This window comes from Martes martes, assembly GCF_963455335.1.
Source record: "Martes martes genome assembly, chromosome: 4".
Lineage (NCBI taxonomy): Eukaryota > Metazoa > Chordata > Mammalia > Carnivora > Mustelidae > Martes > Martes martes.
This window is the reverse complement of record NC_137891.1, coordinates 89,707,694-89,731,512: the sequence shown is the minus strand read 5'-3', so window position 1 is coordinate 89,731,512 and position 23,819 is coordinate 89,707,694. Positions and strand designations below refer to the sequence as shown.

The 23,819-nt window shown below is 49.1% G+C and overlaps 1 protein-coding gene across 6 annotated transcripts in view; it reads left to right on the top strand.

Moving 5' to 3' along the window:
- LOC308342466 (myomegalin-like) overlaps positions 1-22,541 on the top strand; it is a 177,126-nt gene extending 154,585 nt beyond the window's left edge. For 2 of the 6 annotated variants that reach the window (XM_080802900.1, XM_080802898.1), the window contains 12 exons: positions 4,361-4,612; positions 5,628-5,759; positions 6,405-6,524; positions 8,177-8,366; positions 9,224-9,348; positions 13,222-13,446; positions 15,825-15,941; positions 16,731-16,957; positions 18,104-18,247; positions 19,295-19,433; positions 19,738-19,784; positions 21,500-22,539. In XM_080802900.1, the coding sequence (XP_080659026.1) occupies positions 4,361-4,612; positions 5,628-5,759; positions 6,405-6,524; positions 8,177-8,366; positions 9,224-9,348; positions 13,222-13,446; positions 15,825-15,941; positions 16,731-16,957; positions 18,104-18,247; positions 19,295-19,433; positions 19,738-19,784; positions 21,500-21,541 (1,760 nt within the window). In that variant the 3' untranslated portion in view covers positions 21,542-22,539. Of the gene's footprint in view, positions 1-932; positions 1,119-4,360; positions 4,613-5,627; positions 5,760-6,404; positions 6,525-8,176; positions 8,367-9,223; positions 9,349-13,221; positions 13,447-15,824; positions 15,942-16,730; positions 16,958-18,103; positions 18,248-19,294; positions 19,434-19,737; positions 19,785-20,045; positions 20,073-20,806; positions 20,859-21,499 lie in introns of all 6 variants that reach the window. The other 4 variants (XM_080802899.1, XM_080802904.1, XM_080802896.1 and 1 more) reach the window with 4 other exon arrangements.
- Positions 22,542-23,819: the final 1,278 nt, after the last annotated feature.

The window sequence follows — 23,819 nt, the reverse complement described above, 5'->3', positions numbered from 1 at the left end:
AATGCAAGTTTCCAAGCCCTCCTCCCAAAGTTAATGACTTAATAGAGCAGAGCCTGAAGCAACTGCACGCATTAAGAATTTTTCCTGGGACGCCTGGGTGGCTCAGTTGGTTAAGCGGCTGCCTTCGGCTCAGGTCATGATCCCAGGGTCCTGGGATCGAGTCCCACATCGGGCTCCTTGCTCGGCAGGGAGCCTGCTTCTCCCTCTGCCTCTGCCTGCCTCTCTCTCTGCCTGTGCTCACTCTCTCTGACAAATTAAAAAAAAAAAAAATCTTTAAAAAAAAAAAAAAAAAGAATTTTTCCTAAGTGATTTGAATGCCCAGACCGGCATGCAAGCTATTGTGTCTGAGTCACTTTACCAAGACCTTGATTTTTCTTTTGGTGAATGAACGCGTTGATTTGAGATTCTCAGGTTTGTTTCCATGAGACTCGAATGACACGCATGAGGAATGCACATTTCCCCACAGTCCCAGCCCGCTTCTGCCCTCTCGGGATGAGCCCTCATACTCTCAGAGGAGTTCCAGGTGTAGGGAGTCTTGTCACAGGGGCAAGGACCGACTCACGCCCAGGGGTGGTTGGGAGCATTAAGGTGTGGATGTCCTGACCCCTCCGTGAATGGGACAGCTGGGAGAGGCTCTCATAGCTGCCTGGGATACAGCTATGCCACCTTACCTGCTTTAGCTGGTTGTTTCCAAGATGAGCATAGAATATGTATTTTGGATGTCCCCAACAAGGGAGAAGGCAGAGGGGTCCGCTAAGCCCGGCTCTTGGGTGGCAACCCTGGCCCTTCGCCTTGTTGGCGGGCACCATGCTGAATGATAGCCGCCCCCCAAGGAGACATCAGGACAAGAAATAGTTTCATCTTCTTCATCTTTTCCCCATTCCTTTCTTTCTAATGACGTGTCTCCTTTCTTCCCAACTCTGTGTTTCTAGGCCTTCACTTTCCCTCCATACCCACGCTGGTTAGCCTTCCCCAGGCACCACTGCCCTCAGCAGCACCCAGCTTCCTGCCTTTCAGCCCCACTGGCCCTCCCCTCCTTGGCTGCTGTGAGACCCCCGTGGTCTCCTTGGCAGAGGCTCAGCAGGAGCTGCAGATGCTGCAGAAACAGCTGGGAGAAAGTGAGCACTTCCTGTGGCCTTCGTGTGCTTGGGCCTGGCCGCCCCGCCCCATGTGGCCCTGCATGGCTTTGGCTTGGCGGCGGAGTTTTGAAAAATGACCTAGGGTGTGCATGTCGCCAGCAGGGGACTGGCGGATGGCCCTGCTTGCTTTTTTGGGGAAATACCTTTACTGTTGTCTTTCTGGGGGGTGTGTGTGTGTCTCATCATTTTGTCAGGTCCTAGACCTGCTCCTGCCCCGCTGCTGCCAGTGTGGGGTACCAGCAAGTCTGCTGAAAGCCTGACACACCGGTGATGTGTCTGCAGGCAGGACACGGGTGAGAGCTTTTGTGCCTTGCCTGTGCGAGACAAAGTGTCCATTTCTGGGGAGTCCTTTCCATGCCTACGATAGTCTCCTGCTCTTCACCAAGTTCGGCTCCTGACATCATTATGTTGAGGGCATGAAGGGTAGTAGCAGTAGAGGGATTCAGAAGAGGCGGCAAAGCCCCCCTTCCTAGGGCACACGGTTCATTTCTACCCCGGGACAGGTGACACGTGGGCAGCTCGGACCAGAAGCACAGGCTGTGATACCTGATTGTAAATTCTGTCCTCTGACTCCCAGAGATCATTGATCGTATTGATTGTAACTGTTTCAGGCTCTGTATGGTCAACTTTTTGGAAAGGCTTTGATGTATGTCTGGGCTGGGTGACTCATTGTCAAAATTGTTGGTGTGGGGTCATTTATAGCTTAGAAAAAAAGAAGAAGAACCCTCAAATGAGGAATTTGCTCTCTAGTAATGCTTTAAAAAAACAAACACCCACTTAGAAATCAGTTTTTTTTTTTTTTTAGAAATCAGTTTGATGTTACCTTAAAACCACATTCTGTGCCTTCAAAAAAAATAAATAAATAAAATAAAGGCTCAGATGAGCCAGAGATTGATGGTAAGGGAAACCAGGCACAGTGTCCAGTGACCTAGGACCACAGCTGAGAATTCATATACCTGAAGCCCCCATCATCATTTAGCCCAGTTTTTTTCTTATGTCAATCCTGAAAGTGACCACACTCTCTGGTCTACTCTGTCCCAGTTTGATTCCCAGAACCAATCCTCTTTTTAGGAGAGTTTGTACAGCTCCCCTTTTTGCAGGCAGAAACGTCTAGAAGACTGCCTCCTGCTTATCACAGCTTTACCCAGGTGTAGCAATCTAGGCTAACCCAGCAACACAAACCTGGTCTTCCTGAGTCTCACACCAGTTGTGTGATAGGTAGAGCCCGGGCAAGGAACTAAGGCTCAGGGGAGTAGAGCTACTTGTTTAAGGTTACTAGTAAGTGGGGGAGATGGGCTTGAGTCCAGGTCTTCTGCTTCCAGTCCTGTGTTTCCATGATACCTTTTCTGTCTAGGATGGTTTTGTTACCATCCTGCTCAGAGCTAGGCTCAACAAATTCTGGAAGGCCCAATCTTTTCTCTGTCTCTTTAGAGATCAGTAGACGGTTCATCAGAACCTCTGATCTAGAATTTGATATTCGATGGATAACAAATTTGTCCCATATCAAGATGGCAAGAGTGATCTCTAGCTGACTTGTCTTTTCCTTTACCTATGCACATTTGTCAGTTTGTCTTTGTCCAAAAGGAGAGATAGGAGACATCTGTGCATGAAAAAGGGTCTGTTGATGGGATCAAGTCATACTTAGTCTGAGCCATTGACTAGAGTTTGGATGGTCCCAGCTTTGGTGAGCAAGATTACGGCCTGTCTTTCTGTCCTGAAGCACAGGCCTCTCTGAGGGAGGGCAGCTTATCAGTGTTCCTTGTTTGCTTTGAAACAAGCTTCCACATGGACAGTGGTGCATGGCGGCTTCTAGGGGCACCGTGGGGCAAAGATCTCCTTGTGTTAGAGTCTGTCTGGTGTCTTTGCATGGTTTAGGGCATGTGCTCTCTGTTGTGTGGCCTGGGCAACCAGAATGTGAGAATGATGATCGCTGTTACTGATAGACTTGGAACCTTCTACAGCCTTGGTTAAAATGTAAGCTGTCGACAACCCCTGATTTCCCCCTTTTCCTTGTGTTGGGCTGGGGAGGAAGGGGGTGTGAAAGAGGTAGGAAATCACATCTTTACAAATCCCAACTAAAATTTAGATGCTGAGGGTCACATGGGTAGCTCAGTGACTCTCAGTGAGTTAGGCATCTGACTCTAGATCGATTTCAGCTCAGGTCTCGATCTCAGGGTGATGAGTTCAAGCCCCACATTGGCCTCCATGCTGGGCATGGGCCCTATTTAAAAAAAAAAGATTCAGATGCTGACATTTTTCATCCCCCAGTGATCCTAGTGAACATCTATTATTTTGCAGATTGAGGAAGGAGAGACCCATGATGGGTACTTCTCAAACTTTGCTGCCAATTAGAATCACCTGGGATGGTTTTAAAACATCCAGTGCCCAAGCTGTATCCCCAGTTAAGGCAAAATCTCTGGGAGGTCCAGGCATCAGTATGTGTTTGTTTACATTTTCCAAGGTGACTGTAGTGTGTGGATAAGTTTGAGAACCAGTTACAAATGGAGATAAAAATTGACAAGTAGCCAATTGCATTATCCCCTCTGAGGAGTTTGGCTTAGTTGGAGGGAATGATGACCTCTTTCTCTTTGCTTAGGTCAAGCTACCTGCTTACGATGCTGCCCATGCTGATAATCCCTGAAGGAAAGCAGTCTTCTGAATAGGAATATCCTAAACTACAGCCCTGCCCACCTCTCTCTGTCTCTCCCACAGCCTGGACTTCTTTTCACATAGAAGCAGAGATGATCGGGGTCAGGGGAAGGCCCATGATTTCCTAAGATCTATGAGAGCATCAGCCTATGTTAAATGAAAGGTCCCACATCCCTCCATGGATGCTAGCATTGAGCACATCTATGAATAGGAATGTGCTGTATCCCCCAGCTTTGGGACTGAGTTCTCCTTCCAGAACTTTCCTGGACTGTATCTTGAGGAATTATGGTAGAAGCCAGGAGTGCAGCCCCTGGACTTTTCCTTTGTGTACACTGGTGACTTCCAGATACTTTGTCCATCCTCCGCCTCTTGGTGTCTCATGCCAGCAAACACATGAGGTGAAAGTTATGGCTTCTAGGTTATGGTCTTCATCTAACTGGTATTCCGCAATGCACTGGGATTTCCGACATCGCACATGTCCCCGTTAGTGTCCACTCTTAGCAATCCCACACTTCCTTGCCGGTCCTTCCCTTCCAATCCTCTCTTCCTCATTCTGGTTTCTTTCTGCCCAGGTGTCAGCGCCGTCCATCCTGCTTCCCCAGCTGCACTGCCAAGCAACCATTCAGAAGCCAGCTCTTCTCACTATCTCAACCCCGCCCAGCCCCACTCTCCTCTGAGGGGCGGCCCAGAATTGGGCAGAATCCTGGAGCCTGGCTACCTGCGCAGTGGCAGCCAGTGGGATGTGATGAGGCCTCAGAAGGGGAGTGTATCAGGCGACCTGTCCTCAGGGTCCTCTGTGTGTCAGCTTAACTCCAAACCCACAGGTAAAACATAAAGCCAAACAGGTCGGTCTGCGAGATGAAATCTCATTTCGAATCTCCTAGCTGGGCAGGGGCATTTTTCATTTCTCTAGTCCCTGGCTTACAGAATGGGGGTAAAATGACAGGGTCCTATCTGTGCTGGACCTTTCTAAGTGCCCCACTTCAGCCTCCCTGCCCAGTGCCTCAGTGTTGTTCGGGGAACTGGGAAAGTCAGGAACACACCTTGTGCTCTCACGTTCGTGTCATTAACCACACAGGAGAAGTTTATATCCACGGACTTCTACCTCATGCCTCCTCTCTGAGGCTGGAGGAAGGGCTTGATGCCTCGTGAAAGAATATTCTGTCGAGTATCCATAAGAAGAACGGTATCAGGCTAGAGTGAAGTCTTCCCTAACACACTCAGGAGAGAAAGTCACACTCAGGTCACACCATACCTTTCCTGATACTTCGGTTATTTTTCTAAACCACGTGGAACTCCCTCACCCTCACCGGTTACACTGGTCACTGTACACTTACATTAAAACTCCCTCATACTTTGGGGCATCTGGGTGGCTCAGCTGGTTAAGTGTCTGCCTTCAGTTCAGGTCATGATCTCAGGGTCCTGGAATCAAGCCCCGCATCGAGGGCTCCCTGCTCAGTGGAAAGTCTGCTTCTCCCTCTCTTTGTGCCCCCCCACCTGCTCATGCACTTTCTCTCTCTCTCTCTCTCTCTCTGTCTGTCTCTCTCTCTCAAATAAATAAATAGTCTTGAAACTCCCTCACACTTAACTGTGTGTAGGAGGCAGCCCCTGGGGCATGCTTCATGTGGTCTGTCCTGGGTTTGACAGCCCGTTTCCTCTTTAAGCAAAGTCGCTGTGTTCCTGAGTGCCCATGTGAGAGAATGAAGTTGGGACAAGGGTGGGGATGTTTAGGGATCCTGCTGAGGAGCCACTGGCTGTACCCCACTTCTACCTGGGCCCCCCTGGTGACCAGGATTCCTCATCTCGCACCTCTCCCCTGTCCTGATGGGATGGCTGCAGGGGCTGACCTGCTGGAGGAACATCTTGGAGAGATCCGGAACCTGCGCCAGCGCCTGGAGGAGTCCATCTGCATCAACGACCGGCTGCGGGAGCAGCTTGAACACCGGCTCAGCTGCGCAGCCCGTGGGAGCGGTAGGAGAGGCCCAGAGCTGCCCACACTGTCACGACCGGGAGCCTCTAGAGGCTGGGCTTCACGATTTCCAAAGCGTGTGCTGGGCTTTCCTCTACTTGCTCCTAAACAGTCCGGCAAGGCAGGGGGAGCAGGTGCTCTTATCCTCACTTAGAGCTAAGAGAGAACTTTCCTCCTGGCAGAGCTAACGAGGCATGTCTGCAGGGCGTCTGACTTCCCAGCCCGTCCTTAGTCTGCTGGTATATGTGCCTGCTGACCTCTCTGCCTTACCATGGGATTGGCACGTGGTGGAGCCCGCTCAGCGGGCACCTTCCCGTAGCCACTCACCAAGGCGGCCATTCTCCCAACACTCTCCTCTCAGGTTGTGGTCTCTTGGAGGCCATTCCTTCTACATGCCCTTGTCCTGGCCCCAGCCCCTCGGTGGCTCCTGCGGGGACAAGAGCCTCTGGAACAGCTGCAGCTGGGGCACGTGGTGGGGCCTACACAGAAACCAGGCATTGGGCTTGCCAGGCTTGGGGTCCAGACCTTGGGGACCCAGGCACTCCTGCTGGGTTGGGACAGTATTTCTGGAGGGAGAGAATAGGTAGTTTCTGGAAAGCATCTGTTACCCTAATGTGTAACGTGTCTGCTTACACTTTCTGGGACAGGATCTACCTCCAATTTCTACAGCCCCGGCCTGGAACCCACACCTCAGCTCTACAACGAGAACAGAGTCCTTAAGGAAGAAAACCGGAGCCTTCAGGCTCAACTGAGTCATGTTTCTAGAGGTGGGTGGTAAAAGCCACACACTGCGCTCCTTCCCGGTCCCTTTCCTCCTGGCCACACCAATCACCTTTTGAAGCCAAGAGAAGAAGGTGGAGATAACAGCTAACCAGATCTACCAACCCAAAGTCCCATGTGGTTCTCAGTCTAGAAGGGGCTACTTCCTGAGAGGTCCCAACCATGGGCCCTCATGCTCTGAGGTGCTAGGGACAAAGATAGCCCTAGCACACCCACCACCTCTGTGCAACCCACAGATACTCAGATACTCAGTCATTAGTTATGAACTGGATACCAGTTAGGTGTCTATTCTCCCTGTCCAGACTTTACTGCAGCCTCATGTGTCTCTCCTGGTACTGAGCTGCCATCCCCGTCTCCTCACTACTTCCCCTCATTCACCCAGTCCAGGCTCCTCTCTGCTCAGTAATCCTCAGGACTCTGTGCCTGGAAGCACCAGCCAGATGTCCTCCAGAGCGTTCTCAGCACTATTTGATGGGCATCCAAGGGAGATGGGGCACCATTTCCCGTGTGACCTGGGGGCAGCTGACCTTAGTGTCAGTTGACTTGATCAAATCAATATATGGTCAATAAAAATTATATTTCTCTGCAAATATTTATTGAATAGTCATGAAAGACTAATAATTTCCTAAAGGATTAAGCCCACAATCTTGTGGAACGGGAAGAGACAGCAAGTGATGTTTCTAAATCTGCCTCTTCGGAGCAGGAAGATGTGAGGGGAGAGGTCACTGATGGGGAAGTAACGAGACATCACAGAGAAGAGAGAAGACACAACTGCTACACCACCATTGCATGCTGGGACAGGCTAGCACAGACTTCAATGGGGAGAAGTCACTAAGATGAGGACAAGCACGGTGGGCCAGGCCCAGGGACTTCCCCCTGGTAGACTGACAGCTCCGGCAGCCTGGTTCTCAGAGTCCCTGTCCTTAGTCTCTGGGAAATCATGCAGGTTATTGAGATTCCGCAAGCCCAGAAAAGGACAGATGTGCCCATTTTCAAATTGACGAATATAATATATTCTAAAAACTGTGGACAAGATGACTTGGTGTTACTCTTTGGCAAAATTAAAGAAGGGATTATCACACAGAGGGTGTGTGAACTTAGAAAATAGTGAGCATTAGAAACCACAGCATTTGGGGCACCTGGGTGGCTCAGTTGGTTAAGCACCTGCCTTTGGCTCAGATCATGATCCCAGGGTCCTGGGATGGAGCCTCCTGCTCAGCAGGGAGAGGAGTCTGCTTCTCCCTCTCCCTCTGCTTCTTCCTTGCTGCTCCTGCTCTCTCTCTCTCTCTCTCAGATAAATAAATAAATTCTCAAAGAAAAGGGAGGAAGGAAGGAAGGAAGGGAAGAAGGAAGGAAGGGAAGAAGGAAGGAAGGAAAGAAAGAAACCGCAGCGTTTTCTCTAATAGCAGGGTAGACCTTATGAAAGCAGAAGATCAAGGGCATTGCAAAGGTGGAGGCTCCACATTCCCCAGGGCATGTGGATGTAGTGAGCTGACACCCTCTGCTTTTTGGAGCAGCTGCGGCATCAGCTTGCATTCCTGTTGCCTTAGTTCTGCGAGTCAGGATGGAGGAGCTTGGGCTCCTTGTCCTGCCAGCCTCTGCCCCCACAGTGTAAGTCGTCCTGTGTTCTGCTCCCCAGAGCGCTCCCAGGAGACAGAACGGCTGAGGGAGGCCCTGCTGTCCTCTCGATCCCGGCTTCAAGAGCTGGAGATGGAGCTGGAGCGCCAAAAGGGGGAGCGGCAGCAGCTTCTGGAAGACTTGAAGGAGAAGCAGCAGGAGATCTTGCATTTCCAGGAGGAACGCCTGTGCCTCCAGGAGAAAGACTCCAGGTAAGGGGGAGCCCAACAAGAAGGAAGAGGGCCTTGTTTTCAGATTTAATGGGATATTGACAAGACAGGTATTGGAGCCTTTTGGGGCCCTCAGTTTCCCCTCTGTTATTCCTGATTTATGGATGAATTTGAGCAGAAGGAAGGACTTCTCTGAGAATGCCTTTTCAAGCCAAAGTTGGGAGAGTAAAACCCCATTTTAGAAGACTTCAGCATATCAGGGGCACCTGGGTGGCTTAGTCGGTTAAGTGTCCAGCTGTTGATTTTGGCTCAGGTCATGATCTCGGGGTCATGAGAATGAGCCCTGCGCTGGGTCTGGTGCTCAGCTTGGAGTCTGCTTGGGGTTCTTTCCCTCCTCCTCTCCCTCCTCCTCTGCCCCTCCTACCGCTTGCAGGCAAGTGATCTCTGTCTCTCTCAGATGAATCTTTAAAAAATAAGGGGGGAGGGTTTCAGCATATCAGATCCTGGGGGGGGAAAAATGTCCTCATCCTTCCCATTAGTTGAAGGATATTGGTCTCACTGTAACATAGGAAGCATCCCCACCAGCCATCATGCGTGTCCCCGACACAAACCCTATGACTGCCTGTCACCAAGAATAGAGCACCATAGGGGCAGGAAGAATACGGAGCTTGCGTGTCTGCTCCCAACTAACGTAGCTAATGGCATGACATCAAGCAAAGTTACTTCACCTCTCAGAGCCTCTGAGCTCCACATCCGTAAAGTAAAAGTAATGGTCTTCATGACCTCTGGGTTGACATCTAGGGCTAAAGCCCCGTGATGCAAAGGCTGGCTGACAGCCGGTGGCCTGGAGGGGCCGAGGGGCGCCAGGCACTCAGCAGGCCCTTGCTTCCCCCATGCAGGCTGCAGCACAAGCTCGCCCTCCTGCAGCAGCAGTGTGAGGAGAAACAGCAGCTCTTCCAGTCCCTCCAGTCGGAACTACAGATCTACGAGGAACTTTATGGCAATTCCAAGAAAGGGCTGGAAGGTATGTGTTCTCCCTCCTCCCCTCCCCGGTGAGCTCCCTGCCCTTGCTTATGATTCTGGTGTGGTCCTTACCCTGGGAGTTGTAGGGCTCTGGAAAGCTAGAGAGTTCTGCCTCAGCCAGGTCTGGGGCTCCCAGTAAGAACAAAGCGGTTCTCTTATGTGGGGAAAGCCCAGAGGTTGGTGACATGTGCAAGATCCAGCCAAGACATCCTTAAAAGTAGTCGGACAAGAGTCCAACACTGCCTGCCTAGGTGGCCAGAGAAAAGTTGAGCAAAGTCCAGGTTATATAGTGATTAAAAAAAAAAAATTCAAAGAACTGTCCTGATGGCATCATCATGTGAGAAGCTCTTGAATATTGTGAGTTATACATATTGCCCCCATGCAGCCAGTACGGCAGGCGCCCTGCTCCTACCCTGACACATTCCCCAGGGAGAAAGTTAAAAGATGCACAACATTTACAGAAATACCTCTGTTAGGATCTAAATTCCAAGCCTAGATTTAAATTTTAAACTGTTTTATTGAGGACTTTTTGCCACCTGCTAAAATACTGATCTAATGTTGGAGAATCTTCTATTTCCCCATTGTTGTTCAAATGGGGGAGGGTATTATAAACATCAAGTTAATAACTCTAACCAGGCTGGAACAGAGTACTGATGTCAATATGATGAAATTTAGAAAAGATTGGGGCGCCTGGGTGGCTCAGTGGGTGAAGCCTCTGCCTTCGGCTCAAGTCATGATGTCAGGGTCCTGGGATCGAGCCCACATCAGGTTTTCTGCTCAGCAGAGAGCCTGCTTACACCTCTCTCTCTGCCTGCCTCTCTGCCTGCTTGTGATCTCTGTCAAATAAATCAATAAAATCTTTAAAAAAAAAAGAAATTTAGAAAAGATAAAAAAGATTAAAGAAAAAGAAACCCTGAGCTTGATTAAAAATATCAGTGATAGAGGTACAGGATCAGGAGCCCTGGCTCTCTAGTCATTCGTGGACTTGAGAATAGGGAGTTACTTAGAAACCTGCCGGGACAAGGAACTTGTAGGCAAAGGTTGCTACAAAAACCAATTCAACCATGTCAGAAATATTGTTAGATTGTTAGATTGTGGGACACCGTCTTGTAAAAGGGACTTTGGCAAACCAGGGAACAAAGTGAAGACAGGAGCCACCATGCCAGGTGACCAGAAATCTTGAACTGTCAGAGAAACTAAACAATTTTAGGCCTGGACAAGATCACAAGGAGATGAGAACTGGTTTTAAATATTTGAAGAACTATCAGGTGAAAAAGAGCTGTTGTGTTTGGCATCCCTTTAGAGGTCTGAGCAACGGTCATCAAAGGATAAAGGGCAGTAGAATTTGGACTTACATCATTCTTATGCCTTCCAGACCACTAGAGATTTCGAATGATGGAATTGCTAGTTTGTGAAGGAATAAGCCTCCCATCCAAGCCCCTTTAAATAGAAAGGGATGACTTGTCAAGAATCCCATTGAAACAGCTCTTGCTTTGGATGGGATGTTGGCTGTCTAAGCTTTTCAATTCTAATTTTATTTTTATTATTTGTTTAAAAATTCCTTAAGCAGGGATGCCTGGGTGGCTCAGTGGGTTGAGCCTCTGCCTTCGGCTCAGGTCATGATCTCGGGGTCCTGGGATTGAGCCCCATGTCGGGCTCTCTGCTCAGTGGGGAGCCTGCTTCCCCCCCTCTCTCTGCCTGCCTCTCTGCCTACTTGTGCTCGCTCTCTCTCTGTCAAATAAATAAAATAAAATAAATAAATAAAATCTTTTTAAAAAAATTCCTCAAGCAATACAGAATTTTCAATATTCAGCCAAATTTGAATTTTCATAAAACCTGATTGGATTTCCTAACTTGCTGATGAGAAGGTGAACCAGAACTTGAAGAAGTATTAGGGGCACCGCAGGCTGAGAGAATAGCTTCTGTGCACTCCTGGGAGCATCGGGTCCAGCCTTCCCTGTGGGAGAGCTTTGTATGAGGGAGTGTGAGAAGTCAGGTCAGTTGAGATGGCTGCTGGTATACAGGGGACCTATGAAGTGCGATGGAAGTTTACACTCTACAGAGTGGGCCATGGAAAATGAGTACGTTTTTCCAAGCAAAACAGATACTTGATGGGAAAAGAACTCTCAGACTAGTGGGACACACTGGAGTTGGGAGACACTCAAATCAGGGAAACCCACTGAATGGGTGTGGTTATGGGGTATTTACATGAGGAGAGTCTGATCTAGGTGCCTTTGGGAAGATAAAGAGGAATGGATAGAAGACAACATTTTTAGAAAGAAGCAAAATTTTGTGAGGATTTGGATATACGGAAAGAAAGATAGGAAGGAGCTTCATGGAGCTTTGGGGTTGGTAGATACTAACCATAGACTGCAGGTGCCCCGTGAGGCCTTCTCATGGGGAGTTGCCTCCCGCCTCATGACCTCTGGCCTCCTTATAAGATGCTATAGCCATATTTGGGGGCACCTGGGTGGCTCAGTGGGCTAAAGCCTCTGCCTTCAGCTCAGGTCATGATCCCAGGGTCCTGGGATCGAGCCCCACATCGGGCTCTCTGCTCCGCGGGGAGCCTGCTTCCCCCTCTCTCTCTCTGCCTGCCTCTCTGCCTACTTGTGATCTCTGTCTATCAAAAAAAAAAATTAAAAAAAAAAGATGCTATAGCTATATTTGGATACTATGGTGATTATAAAAACATAATGCAAATGAGTAAAAATAGAAAATATGGGATGTTTCCAGAAAATTTCTCATAGTAAACTCTTATCCCTTATAACTTGTACTAACAACTTGGAGAAGCCTTTCTATACTAACTTCTTGGGAGCAGTTTTTTGTTTGTAAATTCAGTATGTTTTTTTTTTTTCCTTTCAATTTTGTTTTTATATGACAGAGGAAAAAAAAATCCCTTCATCCTGACTACATCCTCTTTCATGCCTCTCCCTTCTTATAGTTGTTTTAGGAGTCATTTCAAAGCTCCTACCTCTGAAGCCCCATAGTTTCTTATCCTTAATTCTATAATCCCATGAGAACCATGAATTCTTGTCATAGCTCTTTCATATACTCATTTGGTCACAAAACCTGTCTGAACTGACCAAAATGGTATTCACAGACTTTACTTAACCCCACTCAGTGGTAATGTTCACCTGGCTCATCACGGAAATATGAATGTATTTGCCTAATGGCCTGTGGCCCAGAGGCAGCCTGGTGTATAGGCTATGTAAGAGATGGTGTACAGATCCTATGACCTTCCTAAACACCAAAACAAATTCTACTTTTTGAAATATATTTGGCTTCAAGCTTTCAGATAAGATATGTAGTTTTGTAGAATATTTCTTAGCTGTCTTCATCCCTAGTACAAAGAAACAGACGGTGGTAGCAAATAGAGACTTAAAACAAAACAAAACAAAAACATGGCAAAGTAGAATAGTTAAGTGAGTTGTGACCTCACTGGTGCCTCCTCTCCTCTCCCTGGTGACCTCCTCCTCCTTTCTGCTGTGACTCCTGAGCACGGAGGCATCAGCTTTCCTCCTCCCAGATCCCCAGGACTTCTCTAGCCCAGTGCTGACCCCCCTATCTCTGAAGACCCTGCTCTCAGGCCTGTAGGACTAGGGTGACTGTGGAAGTCAAATAATAATGGGCTTTGACCCCACCTGCTCATGGAAGGCTCTCCAGATGGGTCACGTGAGCCTCGGGGCAGTTCCGGTGTGCGGTATCTCACTCAGTCCTGAGAAAGGAGGCAGCTCCGTCCCAAATGGGTTGCCTGGGGCCCCGAGAGGACAATGGGGTCCCGAGCAGAAAGGAATGCCCCGGAGGAGTGTTCTGACAAATGCTTGGAAAAGCTTGGATCTGAGCCAACAGACACCTTCTCTCTCTCTTCTTTCAGCTGCCACATGGGATGCCTGTCTCCAGGTCCCTTTGAGCAGTGAGCTGAGCCACCTGGTGGCAGAGATCCGAGCTTTGCGAGGGCAGCTGGAGCAAAGCATCCAGGTGAACAGCTGTCTGCGATTGCAGCTGGAGCAGCAGTTGGATGGCAGGGGGAGCAAAGCCAGCCTCAGCCCCTCCTCTGCCCACCAGGAGGACCCTGGAAACAAGCAACCACTCTTCCAAGGTAGGAAGGGCAGGGGGACCATGAAGCCCATGGCCAGTGGGGCAATGGCCAGGATGTCTGTGGTGGAAGGGATCTTCCCTCTTCCACACTCCTTAGGGTCCAGGTGAAATCAGAGGTGTTTCAATCTCCAACCTTGGGTGAGAGGGTGGGATTGAGGGTCCCAGCTGGCTTGGGCCCCAGATTCTGAGTTTGCAGGTACAGGTTGCTTGCCTTGGGCAAGGTGTTTGAAGTCCCCAGGTACTGAAGCCTTACTTTCCTCATCTTCAGGGTGAGGACAATAATCATATGTATCTTATGGACAATCATATGTATGTTATATGGTAATATGGTAATTAAGCCTTAAGTGCAATAATTTACAAGTGCCTGACACGGTAAGCATCGCTCAACAGTTAATAGCTTGTGAGTTAATATCTATTCCTTGTATTTGTGGAGTGGTTTAAAATTTACCATGAGTTTTCAAACAATTTTTCAAACTGTTTCATCTGAGGTAAGGGAGGTTTTACTTCCGTCTTTCAACGTGGGAAAACTTCGGGATTGAGACATTAACGAGCTAAGACCCGACCCAGGATTCGAACTGGATGTTTTTATTTCCAGCTGCTGGCCTTCCTCCTCACGTCCTTCCTCCTCTCCAGCCTCTGTCTCGGCATCGCTTGCTTTCCAGATTCCCATTCCCTGATTGGAGGGGAGCTCAGCTGAGTGGAAACCATTCCTGTCCCACAGGCAGTGCTGGTTGTGGAAAGCAGGGGGATGATAACCCCCTTTATTCCCAGTGGCTGTCATCCCCTCCCCCTCCCCTCCGGCTCTGCCCATCCAGATACTGCCTTGCCTGCTCTCTCCGTCTCTTCTCAATGTCCATCCAGCCCCCTTCGCCTAGCTTCAGTCTGAATGTTAGTACTGTCCCCCCTCCATCTTGACACACTCATTTCAACTTATTCTTTTCTTTTTTTAATTAACCATCTTCTCTCACTTCCAGGACCCTATTTTCAATTTTATTTCAGTAGGAGCCATTTCTGCTCAGGATTCTCTAAAGATGAGCTTTCAGACACCTTCCTGCCTGCTCTTCCTGGGGCATGTTAATCCTTAGCTTTTCCCCCGGTCCCGCTAGATTTTCACTAATTAGGCACTGACTTGTCAAATGAAGGTGACACTTCCAAGATCCTGTGTTGTGGCCATTAGATGAGAAAGAGTCAGGTGAACTGTGTCCCATAGTAACTGCTCAGCCACAATAGGGTGGATGGCTGGCTCTCCCTGGGGAGCCGTGATGGTTGTAGTGTTCAGTTATAACTCCCCGCTCTGCCCTCCTGGCCAGCTTTCCTTCGTCACTGCATCCCCACGACCCCAGCCAGGACTCAGCCCCAGTGACTCTGACACTGTGCCTGGTCCTTACCCACCACAGTGGCATGAGCTGGAGAGCTGGTTCTAGGCCACCTCCTGAGCAGGATTTCCTGCCTTCTTTGATATTTTCCAATTCTTCCACTGTAGGATTGCTGCCTGGTCTCCAGGAGGGCATCTCTAACCTGCCATGCCTTCTGTCTCTACCTTTCTCATCCTGCTACATTTTTCCCATCACTAACTCATCAGAATGGTGATTGGAATGCTAGTTTTAATTGCCCACAAGTCCATTCATACTTTGATTCAGTATTTTTGACACATATACTACACATATCTGATGTGGAAATATTGGGTTTCAGAGCTCAAGAAAGAATTCTTGAGACATTTTCAGTGCAAAAAGTTGTTTTTACGGTAGCACAGGGATAGGACCAGTGGGCAGAAAGAGTGACACTGGGGTTGTGAGGAGCCATTGATTATATAGTTTGGAATTGGGGGAGCTACAGGCAAAGGGAAGTTTCCAAAAGGACTTTAATATGCTAAAGAAGACCCATGAGATCCTGGAGGCCTGGCTTTTGTCAAGCTAAGACTGTTTTTCCCTCTAGTAGGTCATTAAGTTTAAGACAGTTGGGATTCCTGTAATGTCTTATCCTGCCTGCCTCAAATGTTTGTCAATGGACTGCAGGTTATAAGGGAATTTAACTTTATGTACATTTCCTTTTGCCTTTGTTCTCCACATCATAGGTTTAGTTACAAAGCAGTGTATTAAAAATTGCACACACGATTATATTTAAAATGCAGGCTAGAAAAATGTACCTAATAATCTTTCAAACCAGAAGTTGCTTCTCATGGAGCTCACTTCCATTAAAGGGACATGTTCTTGTTCCAAACTAAGGGATTTATTTGCTGTTGCTTACCGTCACGGTTGGGGTATAATGAGGACAAACCACGTTGCCTTAAGTCTCTGCTGGTGACAACTAGGCTGTGTGTGGGTTTGGTTAGTGGTGGTTCCAGGGTTCCTGAAAATTGTTGTTGTCTTTATGCCCTAGACTCCATTGCTTCCCCTCCAGTCCGAGATGTCGGCATGAACTCTCCAGCGCTCGCATTCCCTAGCCTTTCTGCTGCTGCTCCCGGCTCAGAGACCACCATTTTCAAGAGGACAAATGGTAAATATGGCAACGGAAGGATTCAGGGATTGATGATGGAGAATTACCAGTATAAGTTGCCTTTGGTTACTAATGGGCACATTACCTGAATGGAGAGATTTTTCTCCTCAGGTTCCAAAGTCTTTAGTCCTACTCATTGCACCTTCTGTGGCCAACCGTTTTGCCATTATTCTTCCTCCTGTGGTTTTCCTATTGCTCTGTTGTGCTTCACTGCATGGTGATCTCTCCGTCCTTGAAAGTGCTCTCTGTGTCCGGCTTAATTTCTTTGTCTGTGTCTTCTTTTTTTAAATGGGTTTATTATTTATTTATTTATTTATTTATTTTTATTTATTTTAATTTTATTTTATTATTTTATTTTTTCAGTGTTCCAAGATTCATTGTTTATGCACCACACCCAGTGCTCCATGCAACACGTGCTCTCCTTAATACCCACCACCAGGCCCTCCCAACCCTTCACCCCCCTCCCTTCCTGAACCCTTAGTTTGTCTGTGTCTTCTTAACTGGAAATTTAAAATTTTTTATTAAAATAATATTTGTCCTGGATATTTCATTTGTCAATAAGGATAAAATTTTGCCTCCTGGCAATTTGATCATTATGAGATGATGTAAGAAAGATCATAAAAACATAGAACCCAGAAATCTATGGACTTCACACCTGGCTTGTACTTTTCCTAGAGTGCCTTTCCTATTCCTGGCCTCTTTCACTCCTTGATGTCTATTTTAGAATGAAGTGGACTGAGGATATGCTTATCACTGTGGATTCTATGTTGTTCTGGTCTTGTTTTTCAGAGCTGGATTTGGATGCTTCTCCAGTGATGAAGAAACCTCCCAAGCTGGAGGGCGAAGCTACTGATGGCTCCTTTGCCAATAAGCATGGCCGCCATGTCATTGGCCACATCGATGACTACAGTGCCCTAAGACAGCAGATAGGGGAGGGCAAACTGCTGGTCAAAAAGATAGTAGCTCTTGTGAGATCAGCCTGCACCTTCCCTGGCCTTGAAACTCAGGGCACAGAGGTAATCACACTATAGGTCTTAAGTGCTGCTTTTCCTTGTGCCCTTGTTCCTTCTGATCTTAGCTCCTTCTCCCACTGCATATCTCCCATAGCTGAGTCTACATCTTCTGCTTACACCCAGCTGGGCCTTTCTTCTCCATCTCCTGTTTTCACTATACACTCTGCCCTGACTGAAGTTTCTTCTCAGAAACACAGAAGAGCCAGAAGAGAATTGTCATCCTCATTTGTAGGGGATTTGCTGAGTTTTGGCTTATGTGTCGTGCTCTACTGAGCACCCTCTGCTTGCTTATTATCTGGTCCAGTCACCCTGGCACATGGTCATCCATCAGCAGAGTAAAATCACTTAATCAGGTGGCTAGAAATTCAGGATTTGCATCTGCATGGGCCACATATTGTGGAAGGGGCGAAGCCTGGCAGCCATGGGATTTCTCTGGGCAGACTGAGCAGTGCAGGGAAGCAGGCAGTGCACCTTCTCAGAGCGCTTCCCTGTTCAGACACCAGGTACCAGCTGCTGTACTGTTTGAGGCACTGGAGGTGCATGGATGTGTAGGGACAGCCCTGTCGACAAGAGCCCCCATCCCAGAGAGAAGACCACATATCCAAGTAAATAAGGACAACAGGGGGTCTGGGCTCAGTGTCGAAGCCATTGCTGATTTGGGAGGGTGCAAACACAGAAGGGGTCCTTGGGCCAGGCAAGGAAAGTCACAGGGTCCTAGAGGAACCACTGGCGAGATACACAGCTTCTCTGGGTGGAGGAGGATAGCATTCCAGGTAAAGGGAATGGCATCACAGTCCTTGGAGCTACAAATGGTTCAGCCCAGTTGAAGCAGAGGTATAATTTAGAGATACGCATGGGGGTGCCAAAGCAAAAATCAGGGACCTTAGACCCAAGAGCACGGAGCAGGACTAGGAGCTTACAGAGAGTATGAGAGAAGTCAGAATCTAGTGATGCTTACCAGTTGGAGGTCACTGCTGAAGTGGAGATTCAGGGCTTCCAGGTTTAAAAATGGTTTCACAGGTTCAAGCAGGCCCATGCCTGTGCCTCACTCATGAGGGAAACCTGAGCCCTGTGCTGGGGGAGCCGGAGCAGAGGGAAGGGAATGATCTCTCAGTCTTGGTGCCCAGGGCTATCTCCCCCTTCTCCCAGGTGCCGAGCAGCAAAGGTATCCATGAACTTGGGAGCAGCGCCCAGGCCCTGCAGCACACGCTGGACGAGTCAGCCTCCCTCCTTACCATGTTCTGGCGAGCGGCCCTGCCCAGCTCCCCCAGCCCTGCCTTGTCTGACAGCACAGTGAGTGGCAGCCTCCTTCATTGCTTCTGCCCCAAATGCCATTCTGCCTCTTCAGTTCCCAAGTGCTAAAGGTCAGGAGCTGGACAGTTGAGTTGGGACAGGGGGCCCTTAGGGGACCGTCCCTGGGGGAAGACCTGTCGTCCATGGTGGCGGCTGGCAGGGCAGCTCCTACGACATCCCTTCTCCTCCCACCGCCAGCAAAGAGGGGAGGACAGAATATGAAGAGGGCAGACATGTGAGCGAACCCCAGCAACCAGGAGTGTTTGGGTTCTTTCACTTTCTGAACTTAGCTGAGCTGAAAAATGTAGGGACCTGTGAAAATGTCGACACCTCCTTTCCCTGCGCCATCCCCACAGAATGTCACCATGAGATGAGCAGCTTCCTGGAGCCACCCACTGCATCCCACACACAGCTTTCCTCCACATCTCTGGGCCAGGCCTGGAAGAGTCAGCCGCCCCACCACCAGGTGCTCTCAGATATGAGGCCTGGACTCTGGTCAGGGGGAGTGTGAACCAGAAATTTTCTCCATCTCCCCACACCAGCCCCACCTAGGAGCCTGAGGGCAGATTAAAGCACTAACACCTATGGGCCCCAACTATGCCGGTTCTGAGGCAGAGGGTGTTCTGCCATCTTGAAGTTGTTCCAAAGATTTACAGAATCACACACTGTCTCCCCAGGCAAAACACGCCCAGCTAGCAAGTCTCATCCGTGAGGCCCAGGTACTAGAACCAATGTCAGTTCTGAATGTGTGCTCTTGATCCACCGCTGGGAGTCCTGGCACTGGCCGGGGATCAGGGCCTCTACAGCCACAGGAGTGGAGGCCTGTGTCCATGTGCATGGGGGCTCCCGGGGTCTCAGTGTGCTGACCTAATAGCCTTGGTCTAAGCTGGCCTCAGCTGGAGCCTTCTAGTGGTTCTCCTGGAGGGACTCCAGTCCAGAAATCATTGAGAGGATTGTAGAATCCTGCTTTTGATTTTCAAGAGCCACAAAGCGTCGGGTGCTTGAGGCCTTCTGACCTGTGACAGAGAGCCTGTTTTCCTTCCCCAGGGACAGTCCCTGCAAAGGGAACTTCTGGAACTGAGAACCAGACTGTCCAAACAGGAGAGTGTCCTGCAAAGCACAGCGGAGCGTCTGAAGACCGCCAACCAGCAGAAGGAGAGCATGGAGCAGTTCATCTTCAATCAGTGTGGGTGCCCCTGAGCCAGGGGATGAGAGAGGAAAGTAGGGGTGGGAGGACTTCCAGGCTCCCCACTTGTGCTGCCGATGGGCCCTGACCAGACAGACTGGGTGGGGTGGGGAGGAGGGCTGTGGACCAGTGTGATATCCCCAAAGCTCCTGCGCCATGAGTAATTGGGGATGCAGAGGGAGGGGTGCATGGGGGAAGCAGGAGACCCTGATCTGAGCTGCCAGAAAGACACCCTTTGGAACACACTAGGCTAATATGGTCCCAGATGGTCACTTCTTCCTGTTGGGCTGTTTTGTTGTTTTAGTGACCAGGACACATGATGTTTTGAAGAAGGCAAGGACTAATTTGGAGGTAAGGACACCACTGCACCTGCCAGAGCCACAGAACCCAGCCCAAATCCAACCCCACCTGTCTTCAGAGTCTGCAGATCATCCCCGACCCACTCTGACCTTTCAGGAGATTTCCAGTCCATTCCTAGGACTCAGGTCCTCACTAAATGTCCTTCTAACTTCGCTCCATCACCTCTCCCACCCCAGTCCCTTCCCTGTCATCTCATCTCCCTGTGACATCGTGACCTTCTTCTCTCCTCACCACACTTCTTCCCTCCTTTAGGCCAAGTCAGGAGTCCGAGGAAAGCAAGTGAGTTGATTCCCAAGACCAGAGGACATGGGGAGTATGCCTCTGAATTAGCTTCTAGGAAAGGGGCTCTGGGGCCAGCTCTAGTGTTTCCTGTAGCCCTTTTCACTTCATAAAAAAATAAACTGGAGATGCCATCAAATCGGTTGATTCTGTTGCACACTCTATTGGCACAGAATAGCCATTCAATCTTGATCTTTCTTTTTCAAAGAAAACCATTGGGTCTTCGTGACCTAAAAGAGAATTTGATAATAAATAAAAATGAAACTTGAAGGGAAACATTTTATGTATATGGCAGGTATTCTGTACATTTATTTGAAATACTAACCTGATCCCTAGCATGTAAGCTGAAGTGTACCAAATGGCTTGTAAATCAGAAACTAAACCTTTAGGGGAACCCGGATGGCTCAGGCAGTTGAGCATCTGACTTGATCTTGGCTCAGGTCTTGATCTCCTGGTTGTGGCTTCAAGCCTTGTGTTGGGCTCCATGCTAGGCATGGAGATTCCTTAAAAAAGAACAGGGAAAGAAACTAAACCCTTCACTGGATGTTAAAGTTCTGCCATAAGCAATTGAACCTATTCCTAGGAATGTTCCTTATGTAGCCTGAGAGAATATTGATCCCATGGTGTGAAAATGGGTCGGGCCATGACTTCACCCTCCCCCGCAACTTTTTTTTTTTTTTCTAATTCCCTTTTTTTCTTCTCTGATGATTCCTTTCTTTCCTGAGCCTCTTTAGAAGAACACATACAAGATGGCCTCTGTAAAGCCTTATTCCTGTCCCAGCAAAGGTAACCCAACAGCCCCACACACCCACTGGCTTCCCCATGTTTGGAAGTTTCCTCTGCACTTTCCAGAGACCAATGGAAAGGGCCTGAGGCCTGCGTTCCAATCCCAGGCTTGTCACTAACCGGCCCTGTGGCCTTTGCCCATCCATCTGTAAGAGGTGGCACTAGGGGGTGTTGGAGCTCCCTGCTGGTGGGGCCCCTCCCTCTCCTCATTAAGTACATGGGACATGAACTGAGCAGGGGACTTCCCTGCACAACATCCTCTCCTTCCTACAACAGGCTGTTTCTTCATGGGCATGTTTCATACTAAGTGCTTCGGTTTCCGGGAGGTGACAGAAGCCATCCTTTTTCTTCAAGTGAACTAGGGAGTGGACTGGCCCGTGAAGAGGGAGTGTGGGATCTGAGCATCTCATGTGCAGTGGCTCTGAGCAGGGCTGTCACCCGCCCAAGGTGGTGGGGAAGCTTCCCTCTCACCTGGTGGCACCAGGGGCTCCACAGGTCCACACCCCCTCCCCTGGGCTCATCCTTCTGACAGGCTCTCGCTGAGCTCCTGGCTCAGCCCCCGCCCAGTGCTCACTGCAGCTCAGGGAGCCACCAGCGGAACCTGATACTAGGTTCTCACCTTGTCGTATTTCTGTCTCCAGGTGAAGTCCCTAAGGGCTCTGCCGTGCACCCCAGTCTTGTGACCCTTGCCTTCCAGGAGCCATGGAAGAAAAGGAGCCACCGGAGGTCCTTCAAACAGCAGGAAGACTGGGCCTGCCCCCCTTTGGTGCAGATCCCAATCTGCTGAGGAGACCCAGAGCTCAGTCCTCCACACCTGCCAGAGGGTCCCATCCTCCTCCCGGTGGAGGAGGATGAAGGGCAGACAGCCTCTCCTGTGGCTGAGGAACACCACCCGCCAGGGGCTGCTCATCCCAGCACTGGTCTGTAGAGGAGCTCCTGACACTGCTTCTGTGCACCTCACTGGCCTGGGAACCGGCCGCAGTCAGTCCTCACTCCAACACCTACCCTCAGATGGTCAGCTCAGGGGACACAGGACCCTGCTTCCTACAGATGGGACCTCTGATCCCCACACAGGAGCTCCTCAGCCCGTTCCAAAGCCCATGAGTGACAGCAGTGCCCTGAGGGCCAGTGGGGCTCAGCCAGCACAACTCCCAGATCCACGCTTCCCTGGGGCCGGCTTAGCCCAGCTGCCGTTCGGCTGGGCGTCCGTCTACACCGCGGCTCCTGAGTGCTTCGAATGCTCCTGGTGAAAGCGGTGGCTTCCCATGTGCCATCTCCTGCTTAGCCTAGCACCTCCTAGTTCCCTTCTTTTATGATCTCCGAAGTGTGGCCACCTCACTCTGAATACGCCGTTCCCTTTCATCACCCTAACTCCTCTCTGGGGAACTCGGGCTCAGGGCCAGCCCAAGCGCATTGAAAGTCCTGTAAGACAAACCAGTGATCATTTTTAAGTGGCACCTGAGAAGCCCCAGTTGTGGGAAAGCCTAGTCTGTGTCCTGACAGTGCTTTAGAAGGTGTGTACGTGTGTATAAATGTACGATAGATATTTATATATGTTGCTATAGTAGTTTGTCGAGGGCAACATAACTGGTGGACAGGGTCTGTTAGAGGAAATGAAACACAGTCCTTTTGGCGGCTATGAAAGTAAAATGTGTACAAAGAAATAAAAGGTTTTTCCTCACCTGCTCTGTTTCTGATTTCTGCACCAGTCTCTAGGCTGAGCGTGTAAGAGTAGGAAAGACACACTGTCCCTAAGAAGCTCATAGACTATACTGTTGAAGTCTAAGTTTAAAAGGAGTTTTGCCTTCTCTGTCATTTTGTAAGAATACCCAATCTAAAAATATTGGAGAGTGGTTCTTAGGTTTGAGGAGCCTTAGAATCAGCAGTGGAGATCACAGGAGCCACTTCCTGGGCTCCAATCCCAAGTATTTCATTGGTGTGTGGCCCCAGAATCTGCATTTCTTACACAAATACCCCCAGGTGATTTTTTTTTTTCTTTTGGGTTTCAGAGTTTTTTGTTTTTTTTTTTTTAGTCTTTTTAAAAAAAATTTCTTTTCAGTGTTCCAAATTCATTGTTTATGCACCACACCCAGTGCTCCATGCAATATGTGCCCTCCATAATACCCACCACCAGGCTAACCCAGCCTTCCACTCCCCTCCCCTCCAAAACCCTCAGATTGTTTCTCAGAGTCCACAGTCTCTCATGGTTCATCTCCCCCTCCAATTTCCCCCAACTCCCGTCTCCTCTCCAGCTCCCCATGCCCTCCATGTTATTTCTTATGCTCCACAAATAAGTGAAACCATATGATAATTGACTCTGCTTGACTTATTTCCCTCAGCATAATCTCCTCCAGTCCCATCCCAAGTCATCCTTCCTGATGGAGGCATAATACTCCATAGAGTATATGGACCACATCTTCCTTATCCATTTGTCCGTTGAAGGGCACCTTGGTTCTTTCCAGTTTGGCGACTGTTGCCATTGCTGCTATGAACATTGGGGTACAGATGGCCCTTCTCTTCACTACATCTGTATCTTACCCCAGATGATTCTGATGCAGACCACAGTTTAAAACCGTTGTTCTCCAACATGACCCAAAAGAATAGAGTTGTTTCACTTCGATTGATAACCTTTAACTGAAAAGCGTGTAAGTCCTTCCATAAATGTTGGCACAGAGATCTGCAAATATTCCTTGGGAAGAGTCCTTAGTTATGTTCTTTTGCCTTCCAAGAATTGCTATAAAGCTATCACTCCACAATCATTTCCTAGAGAGTCACAACCATGGACAACAACAAACAAAACCCTCAGATAATATCTCACAACCATCACCACCACTGTGACCAGTAACAGAAAGACCCAAGAAAAGACTCCCACCTGAGGTAGGGATGCCCTCTAATTTTATAGTCGATGGAGTGACTCCACATCTGCTCTCCCACTCTGTTGTTCAAGTATTTCCACGAAGG